Source organism: Orycteropus afer, unplaced genomic scaffold (genome assembly GCF_000298275.1).
Source record: "Orycteropus afer afer isolate SDZICR_OR568_19922 unplaced genomic scaffold, OryAfe1.0 scaffold00054, whole genome shotgun sequence".
NCBI lineage: Eukaryota > Metazoa > Chordata > Mammalia > Tubulidentata > Orycteropodidae > Orycteropus > Orycteropus afer.
Window position 1 is genome coordinate 13,875,520 of NW_006921641.1, and position 17,385 is coordinate 13,892,904.

Here is a 17,385-nt window from a genome sequence, read left to right on the forward strand (position 1 = left end):
GATCCCTGTTCTGGGGCCCTCAGACTTGCTCTTCCCCACAGAGAAGCAGGCTTTCCAGCTCCGGGCCCACATGTACCAGGCACGCAGCCTCTTTGCCGCAGACAGCAGTGGCCTCTCTGACCCCTTTGCCCGTGTCTTCTTCATTAATCAGAGTCAGTGCACAGAGGTGAGGGTCGGGGGTAGGGGAGAGTGATTCTGAAATTTTCCCCAAGGAGACCGGGCTGATTAAAAGAGGGAGGCAGGCACCACAGTGTCTTTAAGAGAGCCTAGTTGGGACCTGGAGAAGTAGATCAGCTAGATCCCCAGATCCTTAGAGGGAAGCCTTGCTGCTAAGCTGCAAGCCCAGGCCATGCTGGTAGAGGTTATGGACTTTCATTTTGGTTATACTTGGTGCAGAATCCCTGGGGATGGTACAAACAATTAAAGTGTTTGGCTACTAACCAAAAGCTCAAGCCCACCCAGAGGTACCTCAAAAGAAAGACCTGATGATCTACTTCTGAAAAATCAGCCACTGTAAACCCTAGAAGGAGCTCTAGTGGCATAGTGCCTAAGGCATTTGACTGCTAAGCAGCAGGTTGGTTGTTCAAACCTACCAGCCACTTAGTGGAAGGAAGACTGGGCAATCTACTTCCATAGAGATACCACCTCGGAAACCCAAAGGGGGTCACTATGAGTCAGAATAGAGTCAATGGCAGAGAGTTTAGTTTTTTGGTTTTTAGTAAACTCTAGGGAGTACAGGTGCACTCCAATGTACGTGGGGTCACCATGAGTTGGAATCAACTCAACAGTGACTGGTTTTCATACTCAGAAGGCAAGGAAGACATTGGCAGGGACAGGAGCAGGCCCCACTTCACTTTAAGGTTTCCAGAACATTCAGGGAATGGACATTCCTGATTCCAAGTCCTCTGCAGAGACTAGGGTTGCTTCCTGCTTGTCTGTCTGCCCATCCACCATTTCATCACCTGTCCCCCTCAACCTCATGCTGTAGGTGCTGAATGAGACTCTATGCCCCACCTGGGACCAGATGCTGGTGTTCGATAACCTGGAGCTATATGGAGAAGCTCATGAGTTGCGGGATGATCCCCCCATCATTGTCATTGAAATCTATGACCAGGATACCATGGTATGGGTATGGGGAGAGGTGAGGTTCTGGCACCAGGGACCCCTGACAACCTCACACCTACACCCTCTCCCAGCACCTCCTACATTGGTACTATGCCAGTCATACCCCCAAAACCCTACCTCCATAGCTCCTCAGCCAGGGTACTGGGAAGCTGGGAGTCTGAGCTGCTTGTTGGCTCTCCAGGAGACCCCAAGATTCTCCTGCCCTGTCCTTGCAGCCTGATCCCTTTCCAACACTATGGGCTTCTAGAGTCTCAGGGAGGAGACAGGCCAGAGCATCTGTACCTCCTGGGCTCAGACCCAGAGTCTTCGAGAGGTGCCAGCAAGTCCTGCTGTTACCAGCCTTACTGCATCCCAAAGGTCCCCAGACCTACCATAGTCAGTAACAACCTCACAGCTCTCCATAGAAGGCTCTGGAGTGGGGGAATGAAAGATTGATGTTACCCCTCAGGTGTTAGGGAGCCACCTTACTACAAACCACCTCAGCTCTTGAGGTACTCTGGACTAGGGGATGGAGGATCTTATTTCTATTTCTGTCATTCCTTATCTTTGGTACTTCCTGAGACTCAAGTTCCCCATCTGCAAAATGGATTGATCACTCCTGCTTTCTTACAACAATTTGCAAGACTTACAACAATTTGCAAGTCTTACAACAATTTGCAGGACTGAATGAGAACACAGGTCTCATGTTCCATGAACTGAAAACCTCAAGTAGTCATCTTGGTTCTCTGCTGTGTCAGGGCAAAGCTGACTTCATGGGCCGGACCTTCGCCAAGCCCCTGGTGAAGATGGCAGATGAAGCATACTGCCCACCCCGCTTCCCACCCCAGCTTGAGTACTACCAGATCTACCGTGGCAACGCCACAGCTGGAGACCTGCTGGCTGCCTTTGAGCTGCTGCAGGTGGGGGCTGGGGACAGGCTGGTGGGTGGGTCCTCAGGACTCTGGGGTTCTTGGGCCTTCCCTCTCTCCCCAGGCCACACAGCAGATTACTCATCGGGGAAGAGACTCTTCTCCTAGGGCTTCCAGGTATATGACTCTTTGACCCTTACTCCCCAGATTGGGCCAGCAGGGAAGGCTGACCTACCACCTATCAATGGCCCAGTGGATGTGGACCGAGGCCCCATCATGCCTGTACCTGTGGGCATCCGGCCGGTGCTCAGCAAGTACCGAATTGAGGTGTGTGGGGTACAGTTTAGCCATCCATCTCCACCCTGGGAGGCCTTTGTCCTCTCATCCTCATGCCCTCTCTCATCCCTTCCATTGAGGAGAGAATACAATCATGCTACAACTGTTGATGGTCAAACCCCATAGAGCTGGAGAAGTCTTCAGCTCCCTCAGACCACTCCTCGTTTTCTCAAATAAGGAAGCTGAGAGCCCAGGAGGAGAAGGGACCAGCCCAGGGTCACACCCCAAGGGCCAACAGCAGACCCAGGCCCCTGCCTAGTTTACACTGGGTCACACTTCCACCTTCTAGGACCTGTCCCATCCCTCCCTTCTGCCCCTTCTCCAAGCCTGCCCTCACCCTGCAGTCCCCAACCTTAGCCCCTTGAGGTCATTGCTCTCCTGGCCCTGGTCCTGCACCACCCAGGCCGCCACAGCTCGCTCCCTTGTCTGATGAGCTCTCCTTTCCCTACACCTGCCACCTCACTTAGGTGCTGTTTTGGGGCCTGAGAGATTTGAAGCGGGTGAATCTGGCCCAGGTGGACCGCCCACGGGTGGACATTGAGTGTGCAGGAAAGGGAGTACAGTCATCCCTGATTCATAATTACAAGAAGAACCCCAACTTCAATACTCTTGTCAAGTGGTTTGAAGTGGTGAGTGTGGGTCATAGTTGGGCAGGGTGGGTGTGCCCAGGGGACTAGGCACAGCAGGCTTCCTCCAACCCTTCTCTGAGGCTTACGTTCCACATCACCACCCCACCCCCAGGACCTCCCCGAAAATGAACTGCTGCACCCACCCTTGAACATCCGAGTCGTGGACTGCCGGGCCTTTGGCCGCTATACCCTGGTGGGCTCACATGCTGTCAGCTCCCTGCGGCGCTTCATCTACCGGCCCCCGGACCGCTCAGCCCCCAACTGGAATACCATGGGTATGGCCACAGCTGGAAGCCCAGGCCTGGCTCCACAGACAGGGGTCAGATCACAGCCCAGTCCAAGCAGCTGCCAGATGCTTGGGGCATCAATAAGAGGAGCATGGGGAGGGCAGGAAGGTAGCCTAGGGCTGCCATTCACTCTAGAACCAGGGCTGGAAACACCCCTAAAGGGCTGAAGGGCAAGTGCCTTCTCCCTCTCAGTCAGCTTGCTCCTCTCTCTGGCTTACTTACCTTCTCCTTCTGGCCATCTTCTCCCCCTCCATGGCTCTGCCCCTTTCCTTTCTCCCTGAAGAGTTCCAGAATCAGCCTTAGGACTCTGGTCCTTCTTGCCACCTCTAACTCTCACTGTTACTCCTGCTACTTCCTCTGTCTACCTGTCTGTCCATCTCTCTGTCCAGCCAGGCTTCTCCCCAGCTGCCGTGTGCTATGCAATGGGGGCCCCTCATATCACCTCACAGGGGAGGTTGTGGTGAACATGGAGCCAGAGGTGCCCGTCAAGAAGCTGGAGACCATGGTGAAGCTGGACGCGGTAAGGCGGGTGGGTCAGTCCCATGCTGGTGGAAATGTGAACCTGTGCGTGTGACACTTCCCATGAGCCAGGACTCTCTGCCCTGTGAGACAGCAGCATTACGTCCATCTCTTCTCCTGGATGGTGTTTAGGGCTAACCCTGATTGCACATGCAAACGATTCCATCCTACACCATCCAGGAATGCAGAGCTCTATTAACTCTGCACATGTGTGCATGTGCATGGGGGGAGGGCGAGTGTCAGGGGAGTGTTCATGTGTGTGGGCACATGTACTGTGTATGTACAAGACAAAGAGAGCAATAATTATTTGAGGTCATAGCCTGAAGTTGTTTTTACTCCAACAAACAACATGGCAAGCAATGGATCTCTGGTGAAAATAGTAGTTTCCTTTCTAGAGGTTCCCTGGTTTTCCATCACAGCCACTCATTCTTCAGGCCTGGGACAGGGAAGATTTTCTGGGGGAAGCTCCTCATTCCTCTTGGCTAATTTGCTTTATAAAGGACCAGGCTGTTTATCTGCCAGAGACAGACCTGTCGTCTGGGGGTCTGGGTACAGAGTCCCCTTTCAGGCACAGACTCTGCCAGAGAGGGCCTGCCTGGTCCAAGTTACCATGAGACCCTGACAGTGCAGCAGTGCCTGGTGCCCGGGGCAGAGGGTGGTGGTGCAGGCTCTCTCCTCTCCACAGTCTCCTCATCCCATTCCCGACCTGTGCTTCACACAGCCTGCAGAGTTTCTAGCTTTGGACGCCTGAACTTGGTCTAAAACAACCTTCCCTTGACTCATAATCTTTGATCCTGGCTCAGAAAAGGGAAGCTGGAGAAAGTGGTGGTGGGAGCCTAGGATAACACCACAGGGAAGCCCACCAGCTCCTGGGCTACAACCGGAGGCCACGCTTGCCCCTTAGCTCCCAATCTCCTGAACTCCTCCCTGGGGAGCCTGTTCCCCCTCTGGGAGCAAAAAGCCCCCACTATTAGGCCTTCAGCAGAATGAGATAGAGGTTGGCACTGGCCTGTGCTTTCCCAAACTACAGCGCATTGTCTCACGGGCCCAACCTCAGGTCTGGTGTGGGAGCGTCTAGCCCAATGTCCTCTTCTTCAGCTATGTAATTGTGTGTGTGTGTGTGTGCATAATTTCTTTTGAATATTTTGTTGTGATTTGGGTGAAAGTTTATAAAACAAACCAGTTTCCAATTCAACAATTTATTCACATTTTGTTTGTTGACATTGGTTGCCATCCCCTTGATGGTACCCTTCCCACCTCCTCCTGGGTTTCCATTCATCCATCTTTCCTGCCCCTTACTGCCTTTTGAACTTTGGCTGAAATGTCTACATAATTTTTAAGGCTGCCTGCCTGCAGCTGTCCTGTGAGGAGGGATGGGGGGAAAGTGCAGCTGAGTTTGACTCTGTTTAGCCAATCCAAGGGAACTCCTGCTGCCTGCCATATCGGGTGGCCCTCCTGACTGCTGTTTAAAATCACCTAAAAAGTTTAAGTACTGGCGCCCACACCCCTATTCTGATGCCATGGAGCCCTGTACTGCTAGTTTTTAAAAGCTCCCCAGAAGATCCTAATGTGAAGGCTGGCTTAAGAACCACTGCTCTGTAAGTTCCAAGGAAACATCCAAAAATGTCTATAAACCAGAATTTCTTACCTTGTGAGTGTGGAGCTGCTAACATAGCCCTGTGTGTGTGTGTGTGTGTGCATGCATGCACATGCATGTAGGCTTGCATATGTGTCCTCCTGTGTCCCTTCCTCCTCTTCCCTGTCCTTTCCTGGCCAAGCCTCTGCCTGCCACTTCAGGCCTCAGGAGCTAACCCTGTCCCTGTCTCCCTGGTCCCTTCTGCAGACATCTGATGCCGTTGTCAAGGTGGATGTGGTGAGTGTGGGAATCTTTGTGGGGCTCTGGGATGAGAAGGCCCTACACTGATGATATCTGATGTCAGACCAAGAGGCTCAGTGTCGGGAACTAAGCGTCCCTCCAATCCCTTAGAGGGAGAGAGCTGGGGTGGGTGGGCAGCAGAGCCTTGAGTACCCATCCTGCCATGGGCATGGGCTCACACTCGGCAGGTCACAATGCTCTCTGAGCTGGGGCATCCTCCTCCATTCATTAAACAAGGTTTTACTCCTTTGACTTTGGTGACCCCACAGAGCCTCATGGGGTCTAGGACATCCTGGGAGTAGATAGAAGTAGAGGTATACACCCTGGATAGACCAGGATCTGGGAATGGCCAAGGAGCAGGGGAGCAAGAACCAGGCCTTTGGGGCTGGTCCACCTGTCTCTTCCACCCTACAGACTGAGGAGGAGAAGGAGAAGAAGAGAAAGAAGAAGAAGGGCACAGGAGAGGAACAGGAGGAAGAGGAGCCTGATGAGAGCATGTTAGACTGGTGGTCCAAGTACTTTGCCTCAATTGACACCATGAAGGAGGTGAGGCTGCAGGTGTGGGAAACTGGGCTAAGGGAGGTGGCCTCGGACTCCACACTCAAGCCTTCCTGTCTGACTTCTTTCCCACCCACTGTCCATCAGAGCTCTGTTAATATGAGCATGGAACAGCCATGTCTTGCATCCTTGAAGTTCTAACTCAGAAGTCACCTTTTCCAGGATAGTATGGCTCAGTCTACCTTCCCTGCCTCAGTTTTCTCTTATCCTTATTCATGTATTCCACAAATAGTTGTTAAGTGTATAGGATGAATCAAACACCATAGTAGATGTTGGGGGAGCCAAAAGATGAGACACTATGCCTGCCCTTGAGGAACTCCTGGTAAACAGATAACTACACAACAATGTGATAACAAAGGCAAATCAATGGCTGGGGGAGTCAGGGAAGGCTTCACAGAGGAGGTGACCTTTGAGAAAAGGAAAAACATGTGCATAGCAAAGGCCACTTTTCAGTAGTAGTTACAAACCCATACATGGTTCTACCTGCCCAACCAGATTATAAGCTGCAGGAAATGCATCTCTCTTCCTTTGTGTTTGTCTCTTCCCCACACTGCCTACCTAGCTCAGGGCACCACCTGACTGACCAACTGACCAGGAGGAAAACGTGCCTGTAATTGTGTTTCCTCAGTGGGATCTGAGCTCATCCATCCACTCAACTCTCCACAGAGCCACACACTCTCCACAAAGCCCTTCTGTGACTCAAGCTGTGTGTGATGTTTATTATTCATGTTGGTTAGCCTACAGTCAAGCTTCCATAGCAAGTTAAAGTGATATGAACAAAACAGAAGTTTCTTTCTTTCTCATGTAGTAGTCCTAGAAAGGTGAAGGGTTAGGATGATAGGGTGACTTAATGGAGTCAGGGACTAAAACCCTGCCATCTTGTTATTTGCATCTGTATAGATAGAGGTAGCTCCACTGTGTCCAGATTCCAGTCCACAGAAAGGGATAAAAAGAAGAAAGGGAGGCATGATCTTTTCCTTGTAGTGACCCAACCCAGAAGTTGTATATGTAACTTCCACTCACATTTGCCAGAATCTAGTCCCATAGCCACACTTAGCTGCAAGGGAGTCTGGAAAATGTAATCTTTCACTAGATGGCAGTGTGCCTAGAAAAACTTCTAAAGAACAGGTGAACATATAATTGAGGCCAACTAGTATTGTCTTCTCCCACCTCCTACTTTCAAGTTGGCACAAGGCTGCTTGTATGCTGCCTGATCTCTACCCCTGTAATTGGCACAGGTTGCCACAAGAGGGCAATGGTGCCTTGGTTGAAACCTTGTCATTTAGTTTCCAGTACTTAAGAGGTTGGCAAATAACAACAACAACACTTAGAGGTTGGACAATCTATTTCCATGGTCATACCGCCTTGGAAACCCAAGGAGGGGTCGCTATGAGTTGGATCTGACTTGACGGCAGTGAGTTTGGTGTTTTGGTTTACTTAGAGTATCCTAAACCAAAAAAAACAACCTCACTGCAATAGACTCAGATCCGACTCATAGTGACCCCTCCTTGTGTTTCCAAGGCAGTATGACTGTGGAAGTAGATTGCCCAATCTTCTTTCTGAGGAGTGGCTGGTGGGTTTGAACTGCCAGCCTCCTAGTTAGCAGTCAAATGCCTTAGACACTACACCACCAGAGCTCCCTAAGTGAAAGAAAATAAAGCACATATTCTAACTCAGTGATAATTTTCTACATTAATAAATATTTACTAATACAGCTATGAATCAACATTAAAAAGGGTGCTGTGTTTTAAATGATACACAATTTTAAAAATTATAAACTCCTAAGTACACTTAGTTGCATTCTACCCATCAAAAACTTTTTTTTAAAACCCACTTAAGCAGAGTCCATTATGGGTTTGAAATATAATAGGAAAGAGTTTTTGTCTCCAGTGCATTTCCGACTAGGTGGGACCAGAGTTAAGGGTCAAAAGACCCTTCCCTAGGAAACCCACATTCTCTCTTCCTCACTTGCCTCATCTTTTGGCAGCAACTTCGACAGCAAGAGGCCTCAGGAACTGACTTGGAGGAGAAGGAGGAAGTGGATAACACTGAGGGTGAGCCTGGAATCCTGGATCCCTGCCTCCCCCCTTCCCACCCCCAAGTGGTGGCTCCCTTGCCTCCCACAACCAGCTGCTTCTCATTCTCCCTCCCATACCATGCTGGCAGCTGAGCAGATGCCATCAGACACCTCTGGGCACCAGGGAGCAGGCTTAGACCCTTATCTAGAGTGGCCTTCATGCTAACCAATTCAGCAAAGTTAGCAGTGATGGATATATTATAGAACTGCAGAATGTCAGAGTAGAAGGGACCTGAGAGCTCATCCCATCCAGTGTTTTCCAGACCTTTTTCCATAACCTACCTACTGCCACTGAATTGATTCTGACTCATAGTGACCCTTTAGGACAGAGTAGAGCTGGCCCATAGGGTTCCTAAGACTGTAAATCTTTAAGGAAGCAGACAGTCTCGTCTTTCTCCCGCAGAGCAGCTGGTATGTTCAAACCACTGATCTTTTTGGTTAGTAACCAAATGCTGTAACCATTATGCCACCAGAGTGCCTTCCTTTTTCCATAGAACAATATTAATGAGTATTCCAGAGGGGAAAAAGGTGTGTCCTGTAGTCAAATGAGTTTGGGAAGCATTGGGTTAAACTTAGGTTCCTTTGCTGCAGGACTCCTCAGAGCCTTTAACATGCAAATGTATACTATAAATCTCTAAAAGGAAGATGAGTAGCACAGTTAATGCCCTCAACTGCTAACCAGAAGACTGGAGGTTCAGGGCCACCCCGAGGCACCTAGGAAGAAAGGTCTACTTCCAAAAAACAAGCCATTGAAAACCCAGTGAAGCACAGTTCTACTCTGATCCACATGAGATCACCCTGAGTCTGAGTTGACTCACTGTTATAAAATAAGAAAGACAATATAAAAGATTTTTCCTAACTTACTTGACCATAATATACTTTCATCTAAAGCATATCCACAACACCTACAACTGGTCTGTTGAATGTGGTTTAGGAAATACTGATACAATACAATCCTCTTATTAATGATGTGTAGACAGGCAGGCCCAGAAAGGCAAGTGAGCTAGCCCAGTGCTGCACAGCCACAGGTTTCCTGTCTCCCTGTCCCATGCGCCTTCCCAGCCCCGCTCTGCCAAAGAGCACGATGTCAATCTTTGTTCACATTCCCTTCCACTGTGTGAGGCAGGCACACCAGGAATTATTGTCTGCATTTACAGATGAGCTCATTAAGGCCCAAAAAGTTAAATGACTTCAGTAAATTAGTGGTGGAGGTGAGTCTTGAACCCAGGTCTTTCTGCATGGTGATTTCTGCCCCGCCTCCTCACCTGGTTGACTGGGAACTTCTTTTTCTGTTCCCATCCAGGCCTGAAGGGGCCGATGAAGGGCAGAGAGAAGGCAAAGACTGCAAAGGAAGAGAAGAAGAAGAGAACCCAGAGCCCCAGCTCTGGCCAGGGGTCTGAGGCCCCTGAGAAGAAAAAAACCAAGATTGATGAACTTAAGGTGAGGGCCTGGGAGCAGACCACTCCAGGGAATTGGGGCATGAGGCAGCAGACGGGGGACAAGTGGGACAGGATGAAGGCCAGTGGATAGGCATTGTCCCTCTGACGTACTGGCCTGGCTCAGGTGTACCCTAAGGAGCTGGAATCAGAGTTTGACAACTTTGAGGACTGGCTGCACACTTTCAACCTGCTGCGGGGCAAGACGGGGGACGACGAGGATGGCTCCACTGAGGAGGAACGCATTGTGGGCCGGTTCAAGGTCAGACAGGGGAGGAGAGGGGCCCAGCCCCCAAGCCCTTGGCCCAGCTCTTCTCCACACCCCCAAGCCCAGAGCCCACAGTCAGATGGACTGGTACTTAAAATATAAAAACACTTCCATGCTGATTGGTAAATAACATCTGCCCTGAGCTCCCAAGCCTTCTCCCTGCTCTGGCCACTCCTTCCAGACTCCCATCATAATCCAATGGGTTCAGACCCACAGATGCTATTGCTATTTTCAATGCCCCCTACCCCTGTCTCTCCCAACTGTGCATGTGTGTGGACCTCCACCCTGACCCATGCTTACCTCCTCTCAGGGCTCCCTCTGTGTGTACAAAGTGCCACTCCCAGAGGATGTATCCCGGGAAGCTGGCTATGACCCCACCTATGGCATGTTCCAGGGCATCCCCAGCAATGACCCCATCAACGTGCTGGTCCGAATCTATGTGGTCCGGGTGAGGCTCCCCCACATACTCTTTCTCTCCATTTTTCCTAACAGGGAGGGGCAGTAGCCACTGCAAATGAATAGGCTAGACTGGGAGGCACCAGAAGGTCCTAGTCCCTTATAGAAGAGGAAGGTCTAGTCTTTCATAGAGGAGGAAGCCAAGGCCCAGAGACCAACTTACCCATGGTCACACTCCCGTCCAGTGCTGCTACCCCTGCCCCTCAGTATCATAGGACCGCCAGGGAGCAGGGTGGGCACAGTGGAAGATGAGGAAGGTAGGAACTTTTGAGGAGTCTGCTCAGGCAGCACCCCTTCCTTACCCCAGGCCACAGACCTGCACCCTGCAGACATCAACGGCAAGGCTGACCCCTACATTGCCATCCGGCTAGGCAAGACTGACATCCGCGACAAGGAGAACTATATCTCCAAGCAACTGAACCCTGTCTTTGGAAAGTAAGGCCTCCTGGCACTTTCCCCTGGCCCACTGTGATTTCTCCAGCCCACACCACCTCCCAGCATGGCCTTCACCCCTTCTCCTAACAACCACCCCATACAGGTCCTTTGACATCGAGGCCTCTTTCCCCATGGAGTCCATGCTGACGGTGGCCATCTATGACTGGGATCTGGTGGGCACAGATGACCTCATTGGGGAAACCAAGATTGACCTGGAGAACCGCTTCTACAGCAAGCACCGTGCCACCTGTGGCATCGCCCAGACCTACTCCACGTGTGTTGGGCAGGGACAGAGTTTGCTAGCTGTAGTGAGACTCTAGAAACAAAATTCAGAGCCTGGTGATTTGGCAAAGTAGACATGTTATGATTTCTGTCTCATGCCAGGCCTCAGCCCCTACAGGTACTGGGCACACCCATCAGGGGCCAGGACTACAATTAATTCTAAGACAAGGAGGGATCCAGAGTATTCCAAGAGAGAGGAGATAGGATGAGGAGAGAACAATGGGCTAGAGGCAGGGAGTAGGTGAGGCGAGCTAGGGAAGAAAGGGAGCACTGTGCACTAGGAACAGCCTTGGATTCCAGATCCCCGAGGAATCTGGGCCAGCCTCAGCCCTGGCCTGGCTGTATGACCTTGGCCAAAGCCTTAACCTCTCTTGTTATCAGTTTCCTCATGGGAGTCTTTGAGGCCTCCAGAGGGTAGGCACAGAGTTGGGGCAGGGAGGCATTAGATTGGGGCTGGCTGGAGGCTGGGTGCTCATGCTGAAAGGATGGAGGGCATTGGGCATGTGGGGCAGGGCTGGCATAGGAGGGATCGTCTGCAGCAGACCCAGTGTCTCATTTGAGCCTGGAGCCCAGGGTGAAACCCAACTGCTGACACAGGGCAAGAGTGAATTGAAGAGACCTGGCCCAAGTTAGTGGCTACCCTGGGATGGCACTGCCCCCACCTTATCAAGCCTGCATTGCCTCTTCCACAGACATGGCTACAATATCTGGCGGGATCCTATGACACCCAGCCAGATCCTGACCCGACTCTGCAAGGAAGGCAAAGTGGACGGCCCCCACTTTGGGCCCCCTGGGAGAGTCAAGGTGGCCAACTGTGTCTTTACAGGGCCCTCAGAGATTGAAGATGAAAATGGTAACTAGTCACTGAACACAGCCAAGGCAGAGGGTGTGTATGTAGTGGGTCCAGGGCCCCACACTTCCCTGTGGCAGGACCTCAAGACCTGGCCTGGAGTTTCCTTAGCCCAAGTTATCCCCATTCTGCAGATGAGGAAACTGAAACCCCAAAGGGTTTCAGTGACTTCTCCAAGGTCATATAGTTCATAAGAGGCAGAGTGAAAGTGTGGGCCCAGGTCTGTGTGGCTCCTCTCCCTTCCTTCTAATGTGACACCTCCCAGAGAATCAGGATGTCCCTATGGTGGGACCTTGTGATGCCCACACTCATGATGTTGGAATAGGAAGTGGATTTTCCTTCCCTGGCCCCTTGTCTCAGCCCAGTGAGAAGATTCCCTGGTCAGGTTCCCTAGGCACAGCGAACCCATTGACAGAGACCTCTCTGGGCCTTGTAGGACTGCTGGGATCTTAGGCAAGACACTTCTCACTCTGTCCCTCAGTTTCCCCAATAGTAAAATGGAAGTGAGGCAAATGAGTGGTGGCTCAGGGGGTTCTTGGACTCAACATGGTTGCCTGGGTTCTGTGGAGCCCCATGCATGCTGATCCACATGGCCCACAGGTCAGAGGAAGCCCACGGAGGAGCACGTGTCGCTGTGCGCCCTGAGGCACTGGGAGGACATCCCCCGCGTGGGCTGCCGCCTGGTGCCCGAGCATGTGGAGGCACGGCCACTGCTCAACCCTGACAAGCCCGGCATCGAGCAGGTGATGCTTGCCTGGCCAGATCTGGGGTTCTTTGGTATTGGGAATCGCTAGGTCCAGAAGCAGGGCCTTATGCTATTCCCTGCATTCCCCAAAGCCTGGCAGGCACCCCCCCAGACACCAAGGTCCTTCAGGGAAACTGAAAGGGTACTTACGTATCTTTGCTTTGAGTGAAAATGACATCAGCTCAGATGGTGACCTGGGTTTTCTCCCTTGGAAGCTGTGATTGGCTATTGGTGACATCATGTACATTCTTGGCATCCAACGATGGAAAGTGATGAGATGGGTCCTTGACAGGATGAAGTGTGGGAGGGAGAGGAGAGCTGACCTTGGGCAAAGGAAAGGAGCCTGTGGTGAGATCTGCCATGCCGCCTCCCTCCTTCAGGGCCGTCTGGAGCTCTGGGTGGACATGTTCCCCATGGATATGCCAGCCCCTGGAACACCTCTGGATATCTCACCCCGGAAGCCCAAGAAGTAAGCAAATGGGCCTGGCACTGCTCCCTCCCTACCCCCACCCCACCCAGCGTCCAGGCCTGAGACCTAGTCCTTCCTATCTGGGTTCCAGGCCCAGGTGGCCTTCTTCTGTCTCCCACACACATGCTCATACCTCCATGCAGGCAGCTGCCTTCACACACTCACACAGAGGACCCCTGAGAGTTGGCTCTGCTTTGTCCCCACATTCAGGCTAATCTCAAGTTCTATGATGTTTTCTAATAAAGTACCAATGAGGAGTACAGAAAAGAGCATTGGAAGAGGTGGGAGGTAGCCCAGTGGAAAGGGCAGTGGAGCAGGAGCAAACCCACCTGCCTCTCTTAGTTGACTCTGGCCAGGTCACTTTGCCTCCCTGCTTGTTCATTTTCCCACCTGTGAAGTGGCAGGACTTAGTCCCTGCCAGCTCTGACACCTCAGACCTTGGAATTAGGGTCAGTTTCACTGGGCCCCATGCTCAGAAGGCCCCCACACTTGTGCTCTGCTGTTGCTATCTTGAATTCTTAATGATTTTTTAAATAGGGGGCCCACATTTTCATTTTGCACTGGGCCCTGCAAATTATGCAGCCAGTTCTGCCTGGAATATCCTCTAAGGAAGCCTGCTGTTCCAATGCCTGCCATTAGGAGGCACCCCGGCACCTTGGGTCACCCTAGGCTTGCAATCCAGGACTTTAGATTCCGTACTTGTAACTCCACTGAGAGCCACACTGGAATCATTTTTTAGTAGATGGTGCAACCTTGTTGCTTATGGTTGCAGTGTAACTACTTATCTATAATTACAATTACACCTTGAGGGAAAATCCTTTTTGGGCGCAAAGACATAAACCAGATTTCATGGGCTCTCATAGCCTCTGGAGCCAGGGGAAAACTTGCACCCGGCCTCACTTCAGCCACCACCACCACCACCACCACTCCCACACACACACACAGCCAGCCCTCTCCCCTCCTAAGAGCCCAGGATCACCCTATTCCCAGGCTGTTTCTCACACCCCCTCCACCTGCCCAGGTATGAGCTTCGGGTCATCGTGTGGAACACGGATGAGGTGGTCCTGGAGGATGATGACTTTTTCACTGGGGAGAAGTCCAGTGACATCTTTGTGCGTGGGTAGGTGAGGGGGCCCTGGGCTGGGGAGTGCTAAACTGGGTGTCCCACCTCCTGGGAGGCAGGAGAGGTGGGAGAGGAAAAGGGGAGCTGTGGAGTGGTGAGGGGTCCTGGGGATGTGGCCGCCAGGTCTAGAGCTTGTGGTGCCCACAGGTGGCTGAAGGGCCAGCAGGAGGACAAGCAGGACACAGACGTCCACTACCACTCCCTCACTGGTGAGGGAAACTTCAACTGGCGCTACCTGTTCCCCTTCGATTACCTAGCGGCTGAAGAAAAGATCGTTATCTCCAAGAAGGAGTCCATGTTCTCCTGGGACGAGACGGAATACAAGATCCCCGCACGGCTCACCCTACAGATCTGGGATGCGGATCACTTCTCCGCAGATGACTTCCTGGGTGCAGAGCTGCGCAAAATGGGGTGGCACTGTGGGTGGGGCGGGGGCATCCAGGAACCGAAACTGAGGAAAGGCAGGGGGCATGGAGAGGTGGACCCCCCTGGGTCCCTGCCTCAAGGATGCACCTAACTATGCCCAGGGCAGTTGTCCTCAGTGTCCACCAGTGCCGACAGGGCCTTTCTGTGCTCTAAGGAGGTGGCAGCCAGTAATGCTGAGGGTATGAGTAAGGCTTCCTAAAGAAGTTGAGGAACCTCCTTGGCCTCAGTTTGCTGCTCTGTAATATCAGGTTTCTCCTTAAAACTCTAATTTGCATCTGGGCCACCTTTGTGAGGTAGGCAGGATTTTGCAGTTGGCTACACAGCAAGGGGGCGGGTGGCAGACATCAGGAGAGGTCCTCCAGGCTGAAGGGGCAGTCAGGGAACAAGGAGCTGGAGAGGGAACAAGAGGAAGAGATGCAGGGCAGTCTGCACTCAGCAGCAAGGGGTCAGGAGCTCCTGCTCTGCCAAGTGCAACCCAAAGCTGATTCTGAGATTACATAGGGGCCATTGAACTGGACCTGAACCGGTTCCCGCGGGGTGCAAAGACAGCCAAGCAGTGCACCATGGAGATGGCCACGGGGGAGGTGGACGTGCCCCTGATTTCCATCTTCAAGCAGAAGCGTGTCAAGGGCTGGTGGCCCCTCCTGGCCCGGAATGAGAATGACGAGTTTGAGCTCACGGTGGGCACCACCTCCTACTGGGGCAGTAAGCAGGGCTGGGACAGGCTGGGGTGCTGAGAGCCTGACACCTGACCTGGGCACTGGGACCTAGCTGTCTCCTCTCTGCAGGGCAAGGTGGAGGCAGAGTTGCATCTTCTGACAGCTGAAGAGGCGGAGAAGAATCCAGTGGGCCTGGCCCGGAATGAGCCCGACCCTCTAGAGAAACCCAAGTGAGTGCCCCTGCCTGGACCTGCACAGGAACAGAACAGGAGGGAGGGCGCAGAGCTGGACCAGAACCCTTTGGTTTTCTTGCCCTCACCACTCTCCTGATACCACTGCCCTCTTGGTCACTGCCTGGGCCACATCCTCACTGTAGGGCTCCTCCACCCCTCCCCACCCTGCTCCCTGAGTCCCACCACATCCCTCAGAACCCAGCCTGCTCAGGTGAACATGGAATATCAGTGCAGGGAATGAGCACTTCTGAGATGAATGCTCTGCCTAGGAAAGCAGCTCTGATGGGGGGTGGGGGTGGGGGAGGCAGCCAGCTTTGATGGTGGGGTGGGGTGGTGCCCAGAATGAAATATTCTCAGCCAGGGTCTGCCTCCATCTCTGCCTGGGCCCCTTCCTGCACCTAACTCTTGATCCTTTCATCCTCTCTGTCCTTTTTTCTTGCTCCCTCTGCTCCTCTTGCTGCTGCAGCCGACCAGACACAAGTTTCATCTGGTTCTTGAACCCTCTCAAGTCGGCCCGCTACTTCTTGTGGCACACATACCGCTGGCTGCTCCTCAAACTGCTGCTACTTGCACTGCTGCTCCTCCTCCTCGCCCTCTTTCTCTACTCTGTGCCTGGCTACCTGGTCAAGAAGATCCTCGGGGCCTGAGCCCCAGCTCCTCCTGAGTGTGGGACTTCCCATGAGCTGGTTAGCATGTGGAGTACACACACACACACACACACACACAGTACCTTCAGGTTTTTCCTAATAGAATCATAGACTCAGAACTGGAAATGGCAGCTTTAGGTTTTTATAGAACTTGCCCAATATCACCCAACAAATTGGGGTAGAGCTAGGGCTCGAGCCTCAAACCAACCTCACTGCCGTTGAGGCAATTCTGACTCATAGTGACCCCCTTTGGCTTTCCAAGGCGGTATCACTACGGAAGTAGATTGCCCAATCTTCCTTCTGTGGAGTGGCTGGTGGGTTTGAACCGCCAACTTTATGGTTAGCAGTCAAATGCCTTAGGCACTGTGCCACAAGGGCTTGAGTCTGGGTTTCTGAATTGCCAATGCAGTGCTCCTCACACTATGCCACTTCCTTTCTCAGTGACTTTCCTGACAGCCAAACCCAACCTCATTGGCAGAAAGAAGGTCAGATGCAGCCAGGGAAGGGGAAAGAAAGGCTTTGCCTAGGATTATCCAGGCAGTCCTAAATAGTTTCTGGCAGTGTCCTACTTCGTAGAAGTTTTCTGGGATCTTCTGCCCTGCAGGATAAGCCAGCAGGTCTGAGCACCCACTCCCTGTCCAGCACTGACAGAACTTAGCATTCATTGTCTCACTTAACCTTTTCACCAGCCCAAGGAGGGAGATACTATTTGTAGCCCCATTTTATAAGCAAATGAGGAAACTGATGTCCAAAGAGGTTCCTAACTTGCCTGTCACAACTGGGATTGGACAGTCAGGTGTCTTGTCCCCACACCCACTCTCTGCAGTAGCCCTTAATGCCATGCTCATCTCTGGCAGTGTATGGTCCATGTCCTCGAGGAAGTGGTGGGGAGGTAGTTTGACAGGACAAAGTTAATACTTTAATTTTATATCTTGACATTTTATAAAGCCTATGGTTTTTGCAACACAGACAGAAAGTACAACTCAACAAGCACTTCTTAGTACAGAGGTAGTAGAGCAGTGATTTGCACCCTGGGGTGAACAAGTTGATGAGGGTGGCACACACCCCTCTGGAGCTTCAGGGACTCTTGGTATGGTGTGG

The 17,385-nt window shown here is 52.1% G+C and overlaps 1 protein-coding gene across 1 annotated transcript in view; it reads left to right on the forward strand.

Annotated features, from left to right (window-relative positions):
• Positions 1-17,385, forward strand: part of OTOF (otoferlin) — a 137,450-nt gene that overhangs the window by 119,425 nt on the left and 640 nt on the right. The window contains exons 25-46 of the mRNA XM_007938881.2: positions 42-166; positions 989-1,123; positions 1,863-2,024; positions 2,181-2,300; positions 2,777-2,938; positions 3,051-3,213; positions 3,675-3,745; positions 5,588-5,617; positions 6,035-6,166; positions 8,166-8,232; positions 9,559-9,695; positions 9,819-9,953; positions 10,270-10,407; positions 10,723-10,850; positions 10,954-11,124; positions 11,825-11,985; positions 12,583-12,725; positions 13,108-13,196; positions 14,218-14,316; positions 14,467-14,708; positions 15,247-15,425; positions 15,534-15,634. Coding sequence (XP_007937072.1) covers positions 42-166; positions 989-1,123; positions 1,863-2,024; positions 2,181-2,300; positions 2,777-2,938; positions 3,051-3,213; positions 3,675-3,745; positions 5,588-5,617; positions 6,035-6,166; positions 8,166-8,232; positions 9,559-9,695; positions 9,819-9,953; positions 10,270-10,407; positions 10,723-10,850; positions 10,954-11,124; positions 11,825-11,985; positions 12,583-12,725; positions 13,108-13,196; positions 14,218-14,316; positions 14,467-14,708; positions 15,247-15,425; positions 15,534-15,634 — 2,890 coding nt within the window. The remainder of the gene's footprint in view (positions 1-41; positions 167-988; positions 1,124-1,862; positions 2,025-2,180; positions 2,301-2,776; positions 2,939-3,050; positions 3,214-3,674; positions 3,746-5,587; positions 5,618-6,034; positions 6,167-8,165; positions 8,233-9,558; positions 9,696-9,818; positions 9,954-10,269; positions 10,408-10,722; positions 10,851-10,953; positions 11,125-11,824; positions 11,986-12,582; positions 12,726-13,107; positions 13,197-14,217; positions 14,317-14,466; positions 14,709-15,246; positions 15,426-15,533; positions 15,635-17,385) is intronic.